The 15,500-nt window shown below is 35.5% G+C and overlaps 1 protein-coding gene across 4 annotated transcripts in view; it reads right to left on the reverse strand.

Moving 5' to 3' along the window:
- TAX1BP1 (Tax1 binding protein 1) overlaps window positions 1-15,500 on the reverse strand; it is a 56,400-nt gene that overhangs the window by 10,479 nt on the left and 30,421 nt on the right. Inside the window, exons 6-14 of one of the 4 annotated variants that reach the window (XM_021538187.3) lie at window positions 12,650-12,798; window positions 12,418-12,508; window positions 11,046-11,231; window positions 7,675-7,902; window positions 6,233-6,379; window positions 4,941-5,034; window positions 3,520-3,638; window positions 2,261-2,386; window positions 379-450 (exon numbers count right to left, since the gene is read on the reverse strand). In XM_021538187.3, the coding sequence (XP_021393862.2) occupies window positions 379-450; window positions 2,261-2,386; window positions 3,520-3,638; window positions 4,941-5,034; window positions 6,233-6,379; window positions 7,675-7,902; window positions 11,046-11,231; window positions 12,418-12,508; window positions 12,650-12,798 (1,212 nt within the window). The remainder of the gene's footprint in view (window positions 1-378; window positions 451-2,260; window positions 2,387-3,519; window positions 3,639-4,940; window positions 5,035-6,232; window positions 6,380-7,674; window positions 7,903-11,045; window positions 11,232-12,417; window positions 12,509-12,649; window positions 12,799-15,500) is intronic. The other 3 variants (XM_021538188.3, XM_021538189.3, XM_021538190.3) reach the window with 3 other exon arrangements.

A 15,500-nucleotide genomic window follows, 5' to 3' on the forward strand; every position in this document is an offset into this window, starting at 1 on the left:
TAATTTCTTTTGAACTAGAAAAATATGAGAGATTTATTAAAAATTACATCCTTGTCTTAAAGAGAAGATAAATATCAACTACTTGACAATCTAGAATTTTACAAAAAAATTAACTAGCTTAATCTGAAAGTTTACTTTTGTTTCAGTTTATCAGTATTAAAATGACTGGTTTTATCTTTCATACTGGAATTGCAAAGTAATCAAATTAATTTTCGAAGAAAAAGCCCAACTTTGCACAATACCATACAATACTATCTGAATGTAATAAAGACATTTTACTGTTTCACTTTTCAATAAAATTTAGCTTTGATTAATTGCCATATAATACCTTAGGGGTACTTCTACATTACATTAATATTTCAGAATGTGTGACAATACCTTCTCGCTGGTAAAGAGCTCCAATTGTGATGCCAGTTCCTTTATTCGTCTTTCTTTTTCTGCCAGCTGAATCTATATGAAAAGATTAAGATTCTTATATTAGTGAATGGAAACTATTTCCCTGCATGTTACATCATGAAAACAAAGCTCCCCAATTAACTATTCAGATGAAAATAGTTTTGTCTATTAGAGTTACATGCATCACATAGTGTTACTATAAATCCAATCCAACAATTCTCACGAAGTTTTATCTGCTGGGTAACTGCAGTTAATCAGCAGCCTTTTCTCACCAGTTTTCACTGAACAGTTGTGGAATGAGAAAATTCTGTGTTAAAAACAAGGAGTTCTATCAGTGCCACCAATGGCAGGAGGGACACCGCTGCCCAGACACAGCTGAAGGTTTGCAAGCCTCATCTCATTACATGTGAGTATTTTATTGGCATTTCATATGTCTCACCATAGAAACTGAGAGAACTAAAAGCTGCTCCTGCCTCAGAGAAACTAAATTTGTTTCATGAACATCTATGTTGTGTCTCTATTGGGTGCTCTAGGAGGAGGTACAACTGACACATTACACAATTCTTCCTGGCTTCAAAATGATGATTTAAATGATCTCACAATACAAAGGACTATTTTATTTGTATTCTAGTTCCTTTTGAGACTGCCTCTTCCCCTGTTTTTCTAATATCAAAGCTCAGTGCTTGGCATAACTGCTTATCACTTTTTTTCAATTCTGAAATTCCTTCTCCTAGTTTAGGTCAATGGAGCAAAATCTCCTCACTGGGAAGAAGAGCTCAATTTTTCTCTACCACCTGCACCCTCCTGAATTATAGCAATTTTTTAACTGCAGCCAAAATGCTTTCAATAATGGAACCAATTATTTATTACACCTGCTGCTAAGAAGTTAAACTTACTTCACATTAAATTATGCATGGCAATTGATCACTGCTAATTAGTAAAATAAGCTGGAAAGAGTCATGCATTTTATAAAATTGAAATTATAGTTTTGGAAAGTGTCAGAAAAAGATGGCCTGTGGAGTACTGAAATAAACTGCAGAGTAATTCAGCATTTTATAAAGAAACAGTGCTGTAATTCCTAATAAAAAGGGGTTCCTAGTAGAACCAATACAGTCACAGCTCAGTTTAATCATTTTTCATCACAATGGACAAAAGCAAGCAACAGAGTCAACTGTATTATCACCATTCTACTGAGAACCACCAGAAAAGCTGGTCTCATGAACATCTGTTGCTCATATCTCATTCCCATTGACCTAAAAATCAAATCCAGCATAAGCATTCCTATCACAAAACATCAAAGGTTAAGGCACCTTGCAAGCTAAAGCTGTCCATTGTGCTTGACTTTCTGGTGAATGTGCTGCATTACTCTACAAAGACTATAGGTGAAGTTCTCCAAATTAAATTCTTGCATGATTTTAGAAACAGTGCACCACTCCTCTCTCTCTACTGACTTCAGATAAAATGCATTAGACATTACTACACTGGTAATCCAATATAGAATATGAAGATTTTAGACAAACACACCAATCAATCTTCCTGTTAGTATTACAGTAAGCAGCAGGAAATTAGAAATGCCTTTCACTTTTTTTCCCATACTACAAGACTACATCATTTAGGGGTTTGTCAAAATGCACAGTGTTAAAAGACTGATGGCCAGCTGATAGTAGATCTTAGCAGACCTCTCATACTTTAAAAGAAACATTACAAGACTATACTGTTTCTTCAACAGCAGAATTTGTATTTACAGCAAAAATGTATTTAGTGTGCATTACTTATTAAAGCTCTTCATTACTTGAACTATCAGAAATAAGCAGCCATGTTAAGAAGAGGTAAGCATTCATTGTCATAAACAACTTTAACTTACTTTATACTGATCCTCCATTGCTGCCAGCTGTAATTTTATACCCTCATTGGTTTTCACTTGTTCTTTCCACTTCAGCTCCAGTTTAGCCAATTCATCAGCATAAACACTGCATTTCATCTTCTCATCCTAAAGTAGTTTATACCATGGCATGAAATATTTAGTCTTAAGAGATTTTCCCTCCCACCCCCAAAAATGTCACTCCATGCTTTTAAAACGAGACCATTTACAAATGGCTTCTATAAGCCTGACTCAAGACTCTGAAATGGTCAGGACCACAGAACACTGCATAAATTATGTTCAATAGGCATTTCTTTCCTTGAGTTTTCAACAAGCTGATACTCCTCTTTAGTTTCAGAGTTTCAAGTTTCTTTGTACCCTAATACTACTAGCCACTACTATTCTTTCAAGTACTTCACTTCAATATAAAACCTTTCCCAAGTGACTTTTACAACCTAAGTATCTTTCATCCAGAAGGTCACAGAAAAACTCGCTTCAAAAATCACTATGGAATAAGCATCCAGCAGAAGCCAGTGCAGACTCTCCATGGACACAGTCATGAGCAAAATTACAGGACAGTTATTACTTCCTGGAAAACTTACTAAAATAGAATAGTATCATTGTGATAATGAAAGCCACAAAATGAAGACAGACAAGACAACACTAAGTAAGAATTTTTCGCAATGTTCTGAACTTTTCATCAGTGCCACTGACGCAATACTCCATACACACATCCAAACTGATTAAATGAAAATCAAGTGCCAACTTTGGTAAAGACAATCAAATAAATGCCTTTATGTGTGACTGAGCCCAAGGTAGTTGGCAGCACCCACTCGGGTATGAAAACACTGTAAAAGCCATGACAGGCAGATAGGGAAAAGTTACTTTGCTTTGGACAGTTTATCACATCAACACTGCCACACTTGTTCCAAACATCAGCTGGTTTACAGCAACTTGCTGTATTTGATTTATAAGAGTAATTACACTTAATGTAAGAACAGAAAGTATTTAAAACCTTAAGCATGTGGACATTTGTTTTACTATATCTTGGTTTTCCTTGTCTGGACCCTCTAAGACCATACATAGTCAAGAGCTGACTGAACAAAAATGTGTTTTCTAATGTTAAGATTTCTACCATAATCACAGTGTGTCACACAAACAAGGAAGGCAACTCAGCTGGGTAGGCCTTGTTGTTTTAAGGCTCAGCACCTACAGCTGAGCTTTCTTTTTTGTTCAGCTTTCCAAAGCAGCTGTTTACTTACTGCCAACATTTGCTTGCATTTCTTATACTTCTCTGTTTTCTCAGCAATCTCTTTATTCATCTCACGCACTTGCTCCTTTACCACGGATTCCGAAACTATGTCAGGTGAAATGGGGCTAACTGTGAACATTGAAGAAAAAAAAAACAAGAACATGGATTTTTTTCCTTCCATAAATTTTGTGTGAGAGAGATGACAGCCCAGATTTGAGAGTGCATCAAAAGCAGAGTGCTCCATGTTATCCAAACCAGAGATAATCAATACTACGTGCTATGTACAATCAGCAACTGTACTGGCCTATCCATGTTCAGTTCTCTCACACCAAGGGAAGATCAGCATAAATACACACATATGTAGTACCTTCCCAAGAAAGAAAGCAAAGTAAACACCAAAATATGTATGCTATCATTCTAAATACTCAATTCTTACATAAAAAAGTGGAAGTACCTCAGCACACTACTTCATCACACACTATCACCAAACTTGCTGGGTTTGTATGTTTTAAGAAAGCCTTGAATTTCCTTTAGACAGGAGGAAACTGATAGAAATTACGACTTTTGGTCTTTACAGACAGCAATCTGTCAGTTATAAAATAACACAGAAAAAACTAATCAGCATTTTTTGGCATTTATCAATTTAAACTGAATGATAAAATTGCAGAATGGTTTGGGCTGGAAGGGACCTTAAAGATCCTCTAGCTCCAATCCCCCTGCCATGGGCAGGGACACCTTCCACTACACCAGGCTGCTCAGAACCCCATCCAACCTGGCCTTAAACACCCTAGGGAATGGGGCATTCATAACTCCTTTGGGAAGCCTGTTCCAATGCCTCACCAGCCTCATAGTGGAGGATTTCTTCTTTAGTTTTAATACATTACATACTGAAATTTTAGAATATTGTTTTTGCGATAACTAAAATTAATTCAAAATAATTATAAACATTTTGTAATAAGCCACTACACCTATAATTAATGAAAACAGTCAGTAGACTTGACCTTGCCATCACATAATCAGAACTTCACAGAAGATTGATATTACAGCAGAATATTATAGTGGATAGTTATAATAATGACTGGAAAATTACTGTGCTATTATACTCAAATTGAAAATTTGAGTAAGATTTTTTTTTTAATAAACTGTTTCTTAGCTGGGCAAAACCATCTCTGTTAACCATGAAGCAGAAATTCAAGAGTTCAGTTCTACTGACATTAAAAAATAGCAACTAAACTGATATATTAACTTATTTATGATTGTTACCACTTGGTAAGACACAAAATATTCAGCTCAATCTGCACATCTCTAATTAATGCTTTAATTAAACAAAACAAGTCCACCTACTTTATACTACAAATACTATTAGTGACTACTTCACATAGACAACAATTTCAGGCTTATAAAGGCAGACAAAATTTAAGCTGTTAATACCTGGAGATGCAGACAACTTTTTGTCTGTAAGGACGGCAGTAACTGTCTCAATGTTAGATGCATCTGTCAGTTTCTGTTGATTCCCTGCAGTTTTCTTTGTGAAAAGAAATTTTGGTTTTGGTATTTGATTAAATGAAAGCCAAAGCACAAAGTAATGTATCTTGCAAAATGTATTAGTTGCTCCAAACTTAGAACCACCCATTTAAACAGAAGGTAATAATAAATATACAAAATCATTTAATTCTAAGATTGAAATTGCTTAGGACTATGATTTTTATCATCTTATTTGATGAAGGTCTTTTTCCCTAGAAAGAGTAATTTCTAAGAAAATTAATAGAAAAATCTCATTTTCTAGAGACTCAGTTACACTTTAATTCATTAACTTAAATCTAATACTCCATTAGAAAACTAGAATCTGTATCAGAAATGTCTGCTGGACTTCTGGAGCAAAAACAATGAAATCTGGTATTTGCTGTGAGATGTACAACCTTGTCTAAGATAAGGAAGATTTTTAAGGAAAAGACACATATGACACCTCATTCACCACTGACCTTCTGGATGAGAAGATGAGTTTTTTATGCAATGTTCTGTGGATAAGAGAAATACTTAAGTCTGGTTTTCTTAAGGATTAATATTTGCACATATTGCCATTGTGCATAGGCCTCTTCCTGTTTGAGCTCCTCTCCAACTCTAATTTTTACAAAATTCTGAAGAACTCTGCACTCAAATCTGTTTGAAGTTGGCTGACAGGTTCAGTTAGTAGGTGTCCTAAGACTTACATCAACATCCAAAGATTCATTTTTTTATTAAATAGATCTTGGAAGAGTGGTAAGATTACAAAATACATATGGAATATAACTCCATACTCTGTTGTGGAGATTTCTTCTCCACTTGGCTTTTAAAACCTACTTCAAGTTCTTTATTTCCCCATTTTTGGGCTTGGGGTTTTTTGTTGGGCTTTTTTGTGGTGGTACTGGATAGATGTAGTAATTATGGATTTTCCCACCTTCAGTTTCAAAATTCTTCCTTGAACAATGTAATGCTTATAGGTTCATCTAAACTCTACTAGGCTTCTATACCAGCTACTATAAATTCTATGCTTGGTTTGGACAACTACGTAAAGGGAACAACAGAAGTTAATTTCACAACTAGGTTTATGAAAGAAAATGTAAAGAGTCATTGCTTACCACACATTTTAATCCTTTTTAAAAGCATTAGTGTTCATAGAAGGAAATTAAATTGTTTTTGAAATGTTACCAAAAAGCAAGGGCAATTTATCTCATTCTACTTACTGCCTGTTCTGTAAACTTGTTTACTTGTTTTTGAAGTTTTTGACATTCTTTGTATTTCTCCTTGTAATGGTCAGCAGCCATTTGTAGACGAAGCTTCAGGTCTTCAACTTCCCTGCGCAGTTCCTGTTCAACTGCGTTTGAAGCTTCCTTAAAAAAAAATATAGAAACTGTTCTCCCTTTTGTTAAAATCCCACTATTTCCTAAAAAGTCTTTTTTCAATTAAAAAAGCATAATGCTCCATGTAAGTACTGAAGCTCCTGTTTTCTTTGTGGGAAAGAAAGGAATAGCACAAGCCGTAGAGCAAAGAGAGAGGCAGAATATGTGCTGAGCTTCATTCCAAGCAGGACACACTGAGGGATGTAAACAGGCACTGATATAATACCAGAGGAAGGTAAAGAAGATTCTTATTTTATGAGCTCATTAATGTGTATCTAAAGTCTGAATGTATAGGAAAAGTCTGAACATCTACCAGGGGGTGTTCCAGCTATCCTACAGACAAGTATAGCCACATATCAAAAGTGCACAGTCCACAACTATTCCTTCACACTCAGTAGGTTTCACCTGGGAGTGGCTCCATTGAGCCACTACACAAGCTACACAAACCACATCCAACAACTAGACACAGGCCATGCTCAGATACTTTCTGGTAACTTGAGGCATTCAGATGATTTGCTACTTCTATCATTATACATTTCAAAACACATTGTATACAACTGAAACTCTCAGGAAAAAAAAAAACATGCAATTATTTGGTGTTTTAAATATAATAGTTCTTTTGAGTGTTGTAATATTACAGTACTATTTTAATTCTGCTCAGCTCAATATATTTTCTTCACTTACACCATTACAGTAATCCTAGTGGCAAATAAATCCAATACAGTTGCAGTCACTGAAGATCCTTGAAAAAGCTAACTTTAATCAAAATGATGAAACATATATTTGCTCACTATACTTTTATCAAAGACTTAGATCAAGACAGTTTCCATTACATTAATATTTTTTATACTTATAAGTACTTAAATCAAGTTAACTTTGATTACAAATATTGGAAGGACTTAAAAGAATTCAGACAGAATCTATCTATGACAAAAGAACATTATAAAACAACCCAAGTTTCTACCAATACATTTTCTCATTTAAATTAATATTTAATGCTAGTGGCTCACTTAACAGAACTAAGACAGGGAGAGGATTCAAAATAACATAGATACTGAATTATTCTGTGAAAATAATGTGGGGAGAAGCAGATGTGAGTAAGAGCACAAACCACCTTTCTGACCAAATTTCTAAATCAGCTAACATGCACTTGATTTAAGGTAGTATATTGAATGCTGAAAGAAAATTTTATAATTATTTTCACTGATCATCCAGAAACCTATTTTATTCCCAGTAAATATTTTATAAATACAGACAAAATTCCATACTAAACACTGACAATTTACCTGTTCTTTTTTCAAAGTTGTGATGCTTCTGAGTTCAGCTGAAGCTTCAGCAAGTTGCTTTTTGAATTTTTCATTTTCCAGCCGCGCACTGTGAAGATCTGCCATTGTCTTATCCCGCACATTTACTGCATCACTCAGCTCTTTTGACATGAGAACAGCTTCTTGTTTGCTAGCCTGAATCTGATCTTCAGCTTTCCGAAGCTGCTCTTTCAAAATACTTGCCTCATCCTAGGAAAGAGAAGAGATGGAAGAGAACTCCTCATTTTTTAATTCAAAGCTTAAATAAAGGTTGGTATAGGGATTAGAAACATCTGAGAGTAAAGCCAAGTTTTCCTGGTGGCTTTAGCAAAACTACTACATCAAGAAGTCAGTACACAAGTACTACTTTCCCCACCTGTCCTCTTTGCCAGCAATGATATGCAAATTTATTTCACTGTGAAATAAAGGCAAACTTTATTTCATAGTGAAACAGTTTCACTATGAAATAGAAGTTTAAATTCTGGATTTTTGTTGGAATTTCAGCTTCAGTTTCAAACATATGACCAAAAAAAGTCTGTTTTCCACATCTCCGCTCTTATCACTGCAGGACTCCAGCACCAAAAGCAAAGTTCATCCCACAGAAACACACTGTAAGTACCAACAGAGCAAGAGTTCTCACAGTGCCTACAATTGGTTGATGTAAAACACTGTAAAGCAGCTTTGGGATGTTTTACTCACAGCTCTATTTCCCAAGATCTTGCACAACAAGCTTTCCAGAGGGAAGAGAGAACAGATAATAATGAAGAGCAAACTGCAGCATGTAGCACTAAGCACACAGGGCAATCCAAAAGCCAGCTGACCAAGCTGAACTACCAGCCTCTCACTCCTCCAAGAAGGCCAAGATTACAAAATATAATTTTAATTTTTTTTAACAAAAGAAGCCACTATATAGTCACCACCTCCAGGCTCCCTGATGGCATATTCATCTTATTCTTGAGTCCAGACATAAAGTCTGGCTATCTCTAGTCCATTATTTGTTAATTTTTTTTAATATCATGTAAGTTCAGAGGAATACTAATACATTTTGTAACCATTTATGAAGATGGATAGACAAGTAAATGTCCTAAAGTCCTGTCTCCTAGCTATTCTTACAGCACATGATACATCAGTAACATATTTCAGTAAATATCTGTAGTTTCACAGTGTGAGATAAAACTATTAATGATCCCACCAGAAACATCAAAAACAATTTAAGATTAATTAATTACATAAATGTTTGGTCGCTTCAGTACTGAAACATATCTACTCCCTTCAAAATAAAACACAGTAGTAATTTAACACATCCAGAAACAAAAAAGCAAGAAAGAGACTTTCTTTCTTTTTACATCAATAAGATGTAACTTCAAGCTAGATAGTATACCCTTTTTAAACTCTATGTCCATCCTCAACAGCACTACTTTTCCACTTTAATATTATATTCAAAACTCGTATTACTTTAAAACAATTTCTAGTCTTTTGAGATCCAAGTTGCTTTGCTGTGAGAAGATTGGCAAAATACACCAAAAAGATGCCTGCGTAATCTGGCTTTTCCATGCTGGCCTCAAAGGCTATGTTTAAACTGACTCTCTAATTTAGATCAAGAGCACATTTGTAAAGCAAAGCTCCCAGTAAATTTCATTATTGCCTATCACACTGTAGATCAGAGAACAATCTCGGGGCACAGAAACTGCATTCCTTTTGGATGAAATGGAGGATGTACATCAGGAAAAAAACACCTAATGGTTATTCTATTGTGGATTTAGCTTGGCTGGATGCCAGGTGACCACCAAAACCACTCCACAATTCCCCTCCTCAGCTGGATAAAGGGGAGAATATAACAAAAGGCTTGTGGGTTGTGATGAGGACAGGGAGAGATCACTTAGCAATTACTGTCATGAGCAAAAACTGACTAAGCTTGAGGGGAAGATTAATCTAATTTATTACCAGTCAAATCAGAATAGGATAATGAGAAATAGAACCAAATCTTAACACATCCAGACCCCAGACCCTCTTTTCAAGTTCAACTTCACTCCCAAATTCTCTATCTCCTCTCTTCCAGCAGCACAGCCAAGATGAGGAATGGAGGCTGAAGTCAGTCCATCACGTTATCTGCTTCTTCCTCCTCAGAGGGAGGACTCTTCACTCTCTTCCTCTGCTCCAGTGTATGGTAACTCCCATGGGAGACACTCCTCCACAAACTTCTTCAACACATATCCTTCCCACAGGCTGCAGTTCTGCATTAACTGTTTTAGTGTAGGATCCCAGCCACGGGGTGCAGTCTTCCAGGAACAGACAGCTCCAGCACAGGTCCCCTGTGTGGTCACAGCTCCTGCCAGCAAACCTGCTCCAATGCAGAGTCACAGCCTTCTTCAGGCACATCCACCTTCTCCAGCATGGAGTCCTCTCCAGGGTCTTCACCATGGGCTGCTCCAACACCTGGAACCTCTTGCCCTCTTTCACTGACCCTGATGTCTGCAGAGTTCTGTCTCTTATGCATTCACTCTTCTCTTCAGCTGCAATTTCTCTCACACAGTTTTCCCTCTCCCATAGCCTTCTTTAATCTGTTATCCCACATCATCATCCACAGGTTCAGCCTTGGCCAGTGAGGGGGCTACCTTGGAGCCTGATGGCATTGGCTCTGTCAGGCATTGGCTGGTATTGGCTCTCAGGGGAAGCTTCTGGCAGCTTCTCACAGAAGCCACTCAGCTACCAAAACCTACACAAACCCAGTAGAGGCATCCATGGCACCCAACTAGAACTAAGTATGAAGTAACCCCATGTGGACCATGGACAGCATAAATATGAGTTCTTCAGCAATTTCACTCTCCTGTTATACCACATGGCTTGCTAACCACAGTACTGCCACAGGGCACAGAAAGGCACCTCCTCGTTTGAAACCCTGTCATTGCAGAGTTCTCAGTCAGCACTGTAGCTCAACAGCACATTCACCTAACAAGTCCTTCAGCAATCACTCCATGTCTCCTCTTTTCTTCTCCATCACCCTCTACAGCCTCAACACAGCTACATTAGAAACTTCTTCCTCAACCTCCATTCATTTTTTATGAAGCTAAAAGCAACGTAGTACTCCACTTTCACTGAACTCAAAAATTACCTTTCCACACGTAGTTAATCTCAGTTCATCATTTGAGACCTCAATAAGCTCAAAAGGTGCAAAACTAGAACAGATCTCAGTCTTTTCATCATCTTCTGCATCTACAGAGAACAACATAATCCTCATGCCTCTTAGGCAATTACCCTGGTGATTTCTTCAACTTCTTCCTTTCTTTTGTTAAGCACATACAGCATTAGATATGTTTATTCAAATCAGGCCAATTATATTGAGTACTGCTTACCTTGTTTGATGAGGAGTGCAAAATAGCTTTCTTCATATTTTCTTTTTCAGCTATTAATAGCTGTAATCTGCCAACCTCCTCTTTATAATACGATATCATGTTTTCTTTGTTTGCATCCAAATTCTTAAACGTCTGGATTTCTTTTACTAGTTTGGTGTTTTCTATTTCTGTATTCTTCAAGTGTATCTGCAATGATGCTAAAACATGTCAAACTTCTTCCACATTAGAACTACTATTCACCTATCTATTTATGTGCTTACTAAATTCTAATCTATTCTAACTAGAGGCAGATTAGAAATGGTGAAGAGAAAAATTAAATATTTGATACTATCACTGCCCTCCAGCCCAAACTTTCTGGCTGGAATTTTTTCAGCATGGTCACCTAACAACAGATCCACTCTACAGCTAGAAGTTAAAGACCTAATTTCTCTCCACTCATATTAAGTTATTCAGGACTCACTCCTCTTTTCACAAATGCTGGACAACTAAGGACAAGCAAAAGAGAAATGACTTGAAGAAAACCAAAAAGAAATTAAACTTAGAGCAGTAGCTGCCCATAGTCATCTAAGCAAACAGGCCTACATGAGGAATATTAATTTTCAACAACAGCAAACTATTTCTAACAACTCTGCCTACAATAATGCAAAATAGCTCCTGCACTCAAGTCCAGAAGATCTGTGTTATTTACAAAGGAATTCCATGCTTGTAAATGATGCTTTGAGATTTTATAATCTAGGAACAGAAGTAATCTTTTAAATACACTTGATCTGTTTCATACAACCTAAGGATTTCATTATTTTAGCATATAATGTTTTCTCTGCTTTGGGGGAGGGAGGGTGGTAGTGTATTTTATTCTATATATGTGTGTCTCTCAATACCAGCAAAAGAAATCAGCCATGCTAGTAAAATCCAGTGCAATAGAGAACCTACTAAAGCTTCTCAGTGTTATACACAAGGCTCAAGAAGAGGATTTAGAAAATAAAGTCTGGAGAGAGAATTTAAATGACTAAGAAGTATTTTAGTTATGAAAAAGTGTGTTAAAGATGATGAGTTACTGGGTGATGCACCATATTGCTGAAGATTTTTCTCACTAGAATCTATTATTTTTTGTTGCTTGTCTCAGCTTTAACAAATTGGTGATTCATTCTCCTTCTTAGACACCTTTTTATAACATGGTTGAATTCAGATGCTGTTTTCCTCATTCATTTTTACATGAGAACACCTCTAACTATCTTAAAGATATGTTCACAGAAGTTACCCATTTCCTCTTTTCCTTAACAAATTCAATTTATTAGACTTCTCCATAAAACATTATTACCTTTATTTCAAACCACTTCATTCCAGTGTATACAGGTACATGTAATAAAGTTACCTTATAAAGTTCTTTTTCATCCTTTTCTGTCTTTAACACACATTCAAGTTGCTCCTTCTCAAGCATCACTTTCTTCAGTTTGTCCTTCAGACTAAAACATTGAAAAATTAATGGTACAGAACTATTAATACAGAAAATCCATGCATATAATAAATATTGTTAGCTTAAGAAAAAATCACCTTTAGGGAAAGACAAGTAAAATAAGGAAGGTAAGGAACAAAAAAGTAAGTACCTGTCTAACTCAGTTTCTTTTGCAATGGCTTTCTGAGTAACAGTCATGATATCTTCTTCAAGCTGGAGAACTTTTGAAGCAGCCTCATTATGTTTCTTCTTCAAATCATTATTTTCTCTTTTAAGATCTTCTGATGCTTGAATATTTTGCTTTTTAAAAAATTTCAAATAGATACCATTTAAGAATGTGATTCTTCAGAAGTAAAACATGGTATTTGAATTAATGCCAAAGTATGACCATTAGTTTCTTCTCTTCCTTAAAATGTGTAACAAGTCCATTTCAAGTATGCATAAATAAATATATATTGAATATTGCTATGCACAGTTCATATATTAATAAGGGGTCAATAAGGAGTTTGTTTGGGTGCAAGCATAGTTACTCAGAGCCTACCAAAGACTTCAGATCACAGAGTAAACACATTATTTCCTATCTTTTGTCTACTTCCTTTATGCAAACAAACCACTGACTGTCTAGCTTAGAAAACAAAGAACTTTTATTTCTCTTTGTACTTGCTTTTAGTTAAAAATAAGACCTTGCATTTTTCCAGACAGTTACACTACAGTAGCAAACCATAGTAAAGACAACTGCAGGCAAAAGAAAAAACAAAACAAAACAAAATTCTGATTTAGAGCTGGTTACTACATGACATTTTCCTAGCTAGAACATATAGACTGTCTCACATAGCTCAAGGAAGCTCATGCAAACATTGTGGGATTATGGAAGCTGAGACAGATGATGACAACACCCAAAACAGATTCCTTTGTCAGAAAACTGACAAGTACAAGATGGGAAATCACTGCTAAGTATTGCATTTGTTATCTAATTACTATAATGTCCATATTCTTCTAAGGCAATGGAAAGCTGAATGCCATCTCCACCACAGCAAAACAGCCATTTAAAGTCAAGTTATCTTAAATAAGCCTGAAAATGTTTGGTTTTTTTTTTTTCCAGTGTAACTATTTTCTTGAAAAAAATAAGTAACACTAAAGTAAATCATACATACTGAGATAATATGCCACCTTTTTCTGATATTGAAGTATGGTAAAGCTCAGGTTATTATCAACCATGACAGTGATATGAATCCAAGTGTAAAACAAGGTCAAGACAGACTGACCAACATAGCTAACTACAGCACGACTTAGGAGTGTTTGTGTAGCTACTAAGGTACAAGTTGTCTTTCTGCTCTAGATTTGGAAGATTAAACCACTACTTCATGTATTCATTTTTAAACAAAGCTCAATGCCCTGAAATAACAAGACTGTACTGTTATATCAAGAGAAACACATCAGCCAGTTTATGAAGAACCCCTACTGACCAAATTCCAACCTAACAAACAATGTTTTACGTACAATAAAATATAATGAGGACTGGTTTTAGTCATTAATTGTCAAGATACACTGTTAGCAAGTATAATTAAGCCTCACTTTTACAAGCAACTAAACAGAAGTTTGAGCATTATGATATTTTTTTTGTGAGAGAGGGGGTTGAGGGGTAGGCAGTATTGAATTGAGGAGTGGCAAATGATGACTCACTCGCTTGCTACACACTGAACCAGCATGTAGATTTTAATTTTTGTTATATATGCTACATAAAATGACTAATATATTACTACTATTTCAACTCTGAATGGCTTTTTTATGTCTTAATATAAAAAAGAATTTCAAGAGATCATGAATGTGCCATCTTTTTTTAAAAAAACAGCATTGGAGAAGATAACACACAACTTTCATAAGGTCTTAATTTTTGAAGAGCTATCAGTTTCTTGCAATCAAAAGTATAAATATTTTGTGTAACAAGGGCAGGATATTTTAATTAAAGTCAGTATTCTAAGTAAAACTTGCTATATAACCAGCAGCAACAACACACTCTATAACTGCTTGTCCTCCCCTAGTGCAGTGGAGACTAATTACTTGACCCTGTTTTGAAAGCCTAGTATAGTAAAAAGTCTATTTCAATGCATATCTGTGTTTTCTCTAAACACCACTTTGGTATAACTGTAACTGTTGTAACCTAAGTGCCTTCAAAAGAATTTAATCTGATACATTATATATACAAACTGTACAAGCAGTTCAAACAGACTGCCAAAGGTAACATATATTAAAAGGAATTAATAGCCTGAAAAAAATTCTCTCCACAAACAGCATTACAATTGATGCTGCTTTGCTAGGTATTCTAAAGGGACATGGTACTAAAATGTAAAAGTTCCATACTTAACAGATTCTCACCTAATAAACTTGTTTAGATACAACTAAAGCCTACAGTTTTTAAAGAAAAAAAAAAGGATTAATTTTTAGAGATGACTTGTTATTTTACAGAATTCTTAGTAATTCAATTTAGATGTAGCAATCCCTAGTCCCATACACCGGTTACAGTGGTTTCAGAGCCTGTAAAATTTAAAATGAGTGCTCTTAGACTTATTTTACAGGTAAAGTCAACTGTGTTCAGAAGGAGTCTGAAGAGGAAGAATAAACACATGTACAACACCTCTTACAAAAAAGATAATTACTTTCTGTAATCGTTGTTTTAATTCATTTATCTTATCTGGTATTTATTTTCTTCCACCTTCTTAACAGAGGAATTAAAAAAGCACAGCAAGAGCATGAATAATTTCAATGAACTGGTTTAAAAACACTCAACAGTTTTAAGGTTATTTTTAATCCAGTTAACAATGCAGTTGCCCCATCTCCTTCCCTAGAGTTACAACAGCCATAAGAGTGGAAGTGGCAACCAAAACTGCATCACAAGGGTCAAGAGTAAGCAACCAGAAATTACTTAAATCAGATTTACTACTGCAAAAGAAGAAGTTATCAAAACAAAAAAATCCTGTAACTACTAGGAGTCTCATAAGTAA

Source organism: Lonchura striata, chromosome 1, assembly GCF_046129695.1.
Source record: "Lonchura striata isolate bLonStr1 chromosome 1, bLonStr1.mat, whole genome shotgun sequence".
Classification (NCBI taxonomy): Eukaryota; Metazoa; Chordata; class Aves; order Passeriformes; family Estrildidae; genus Lonchura; species Lonchura striata.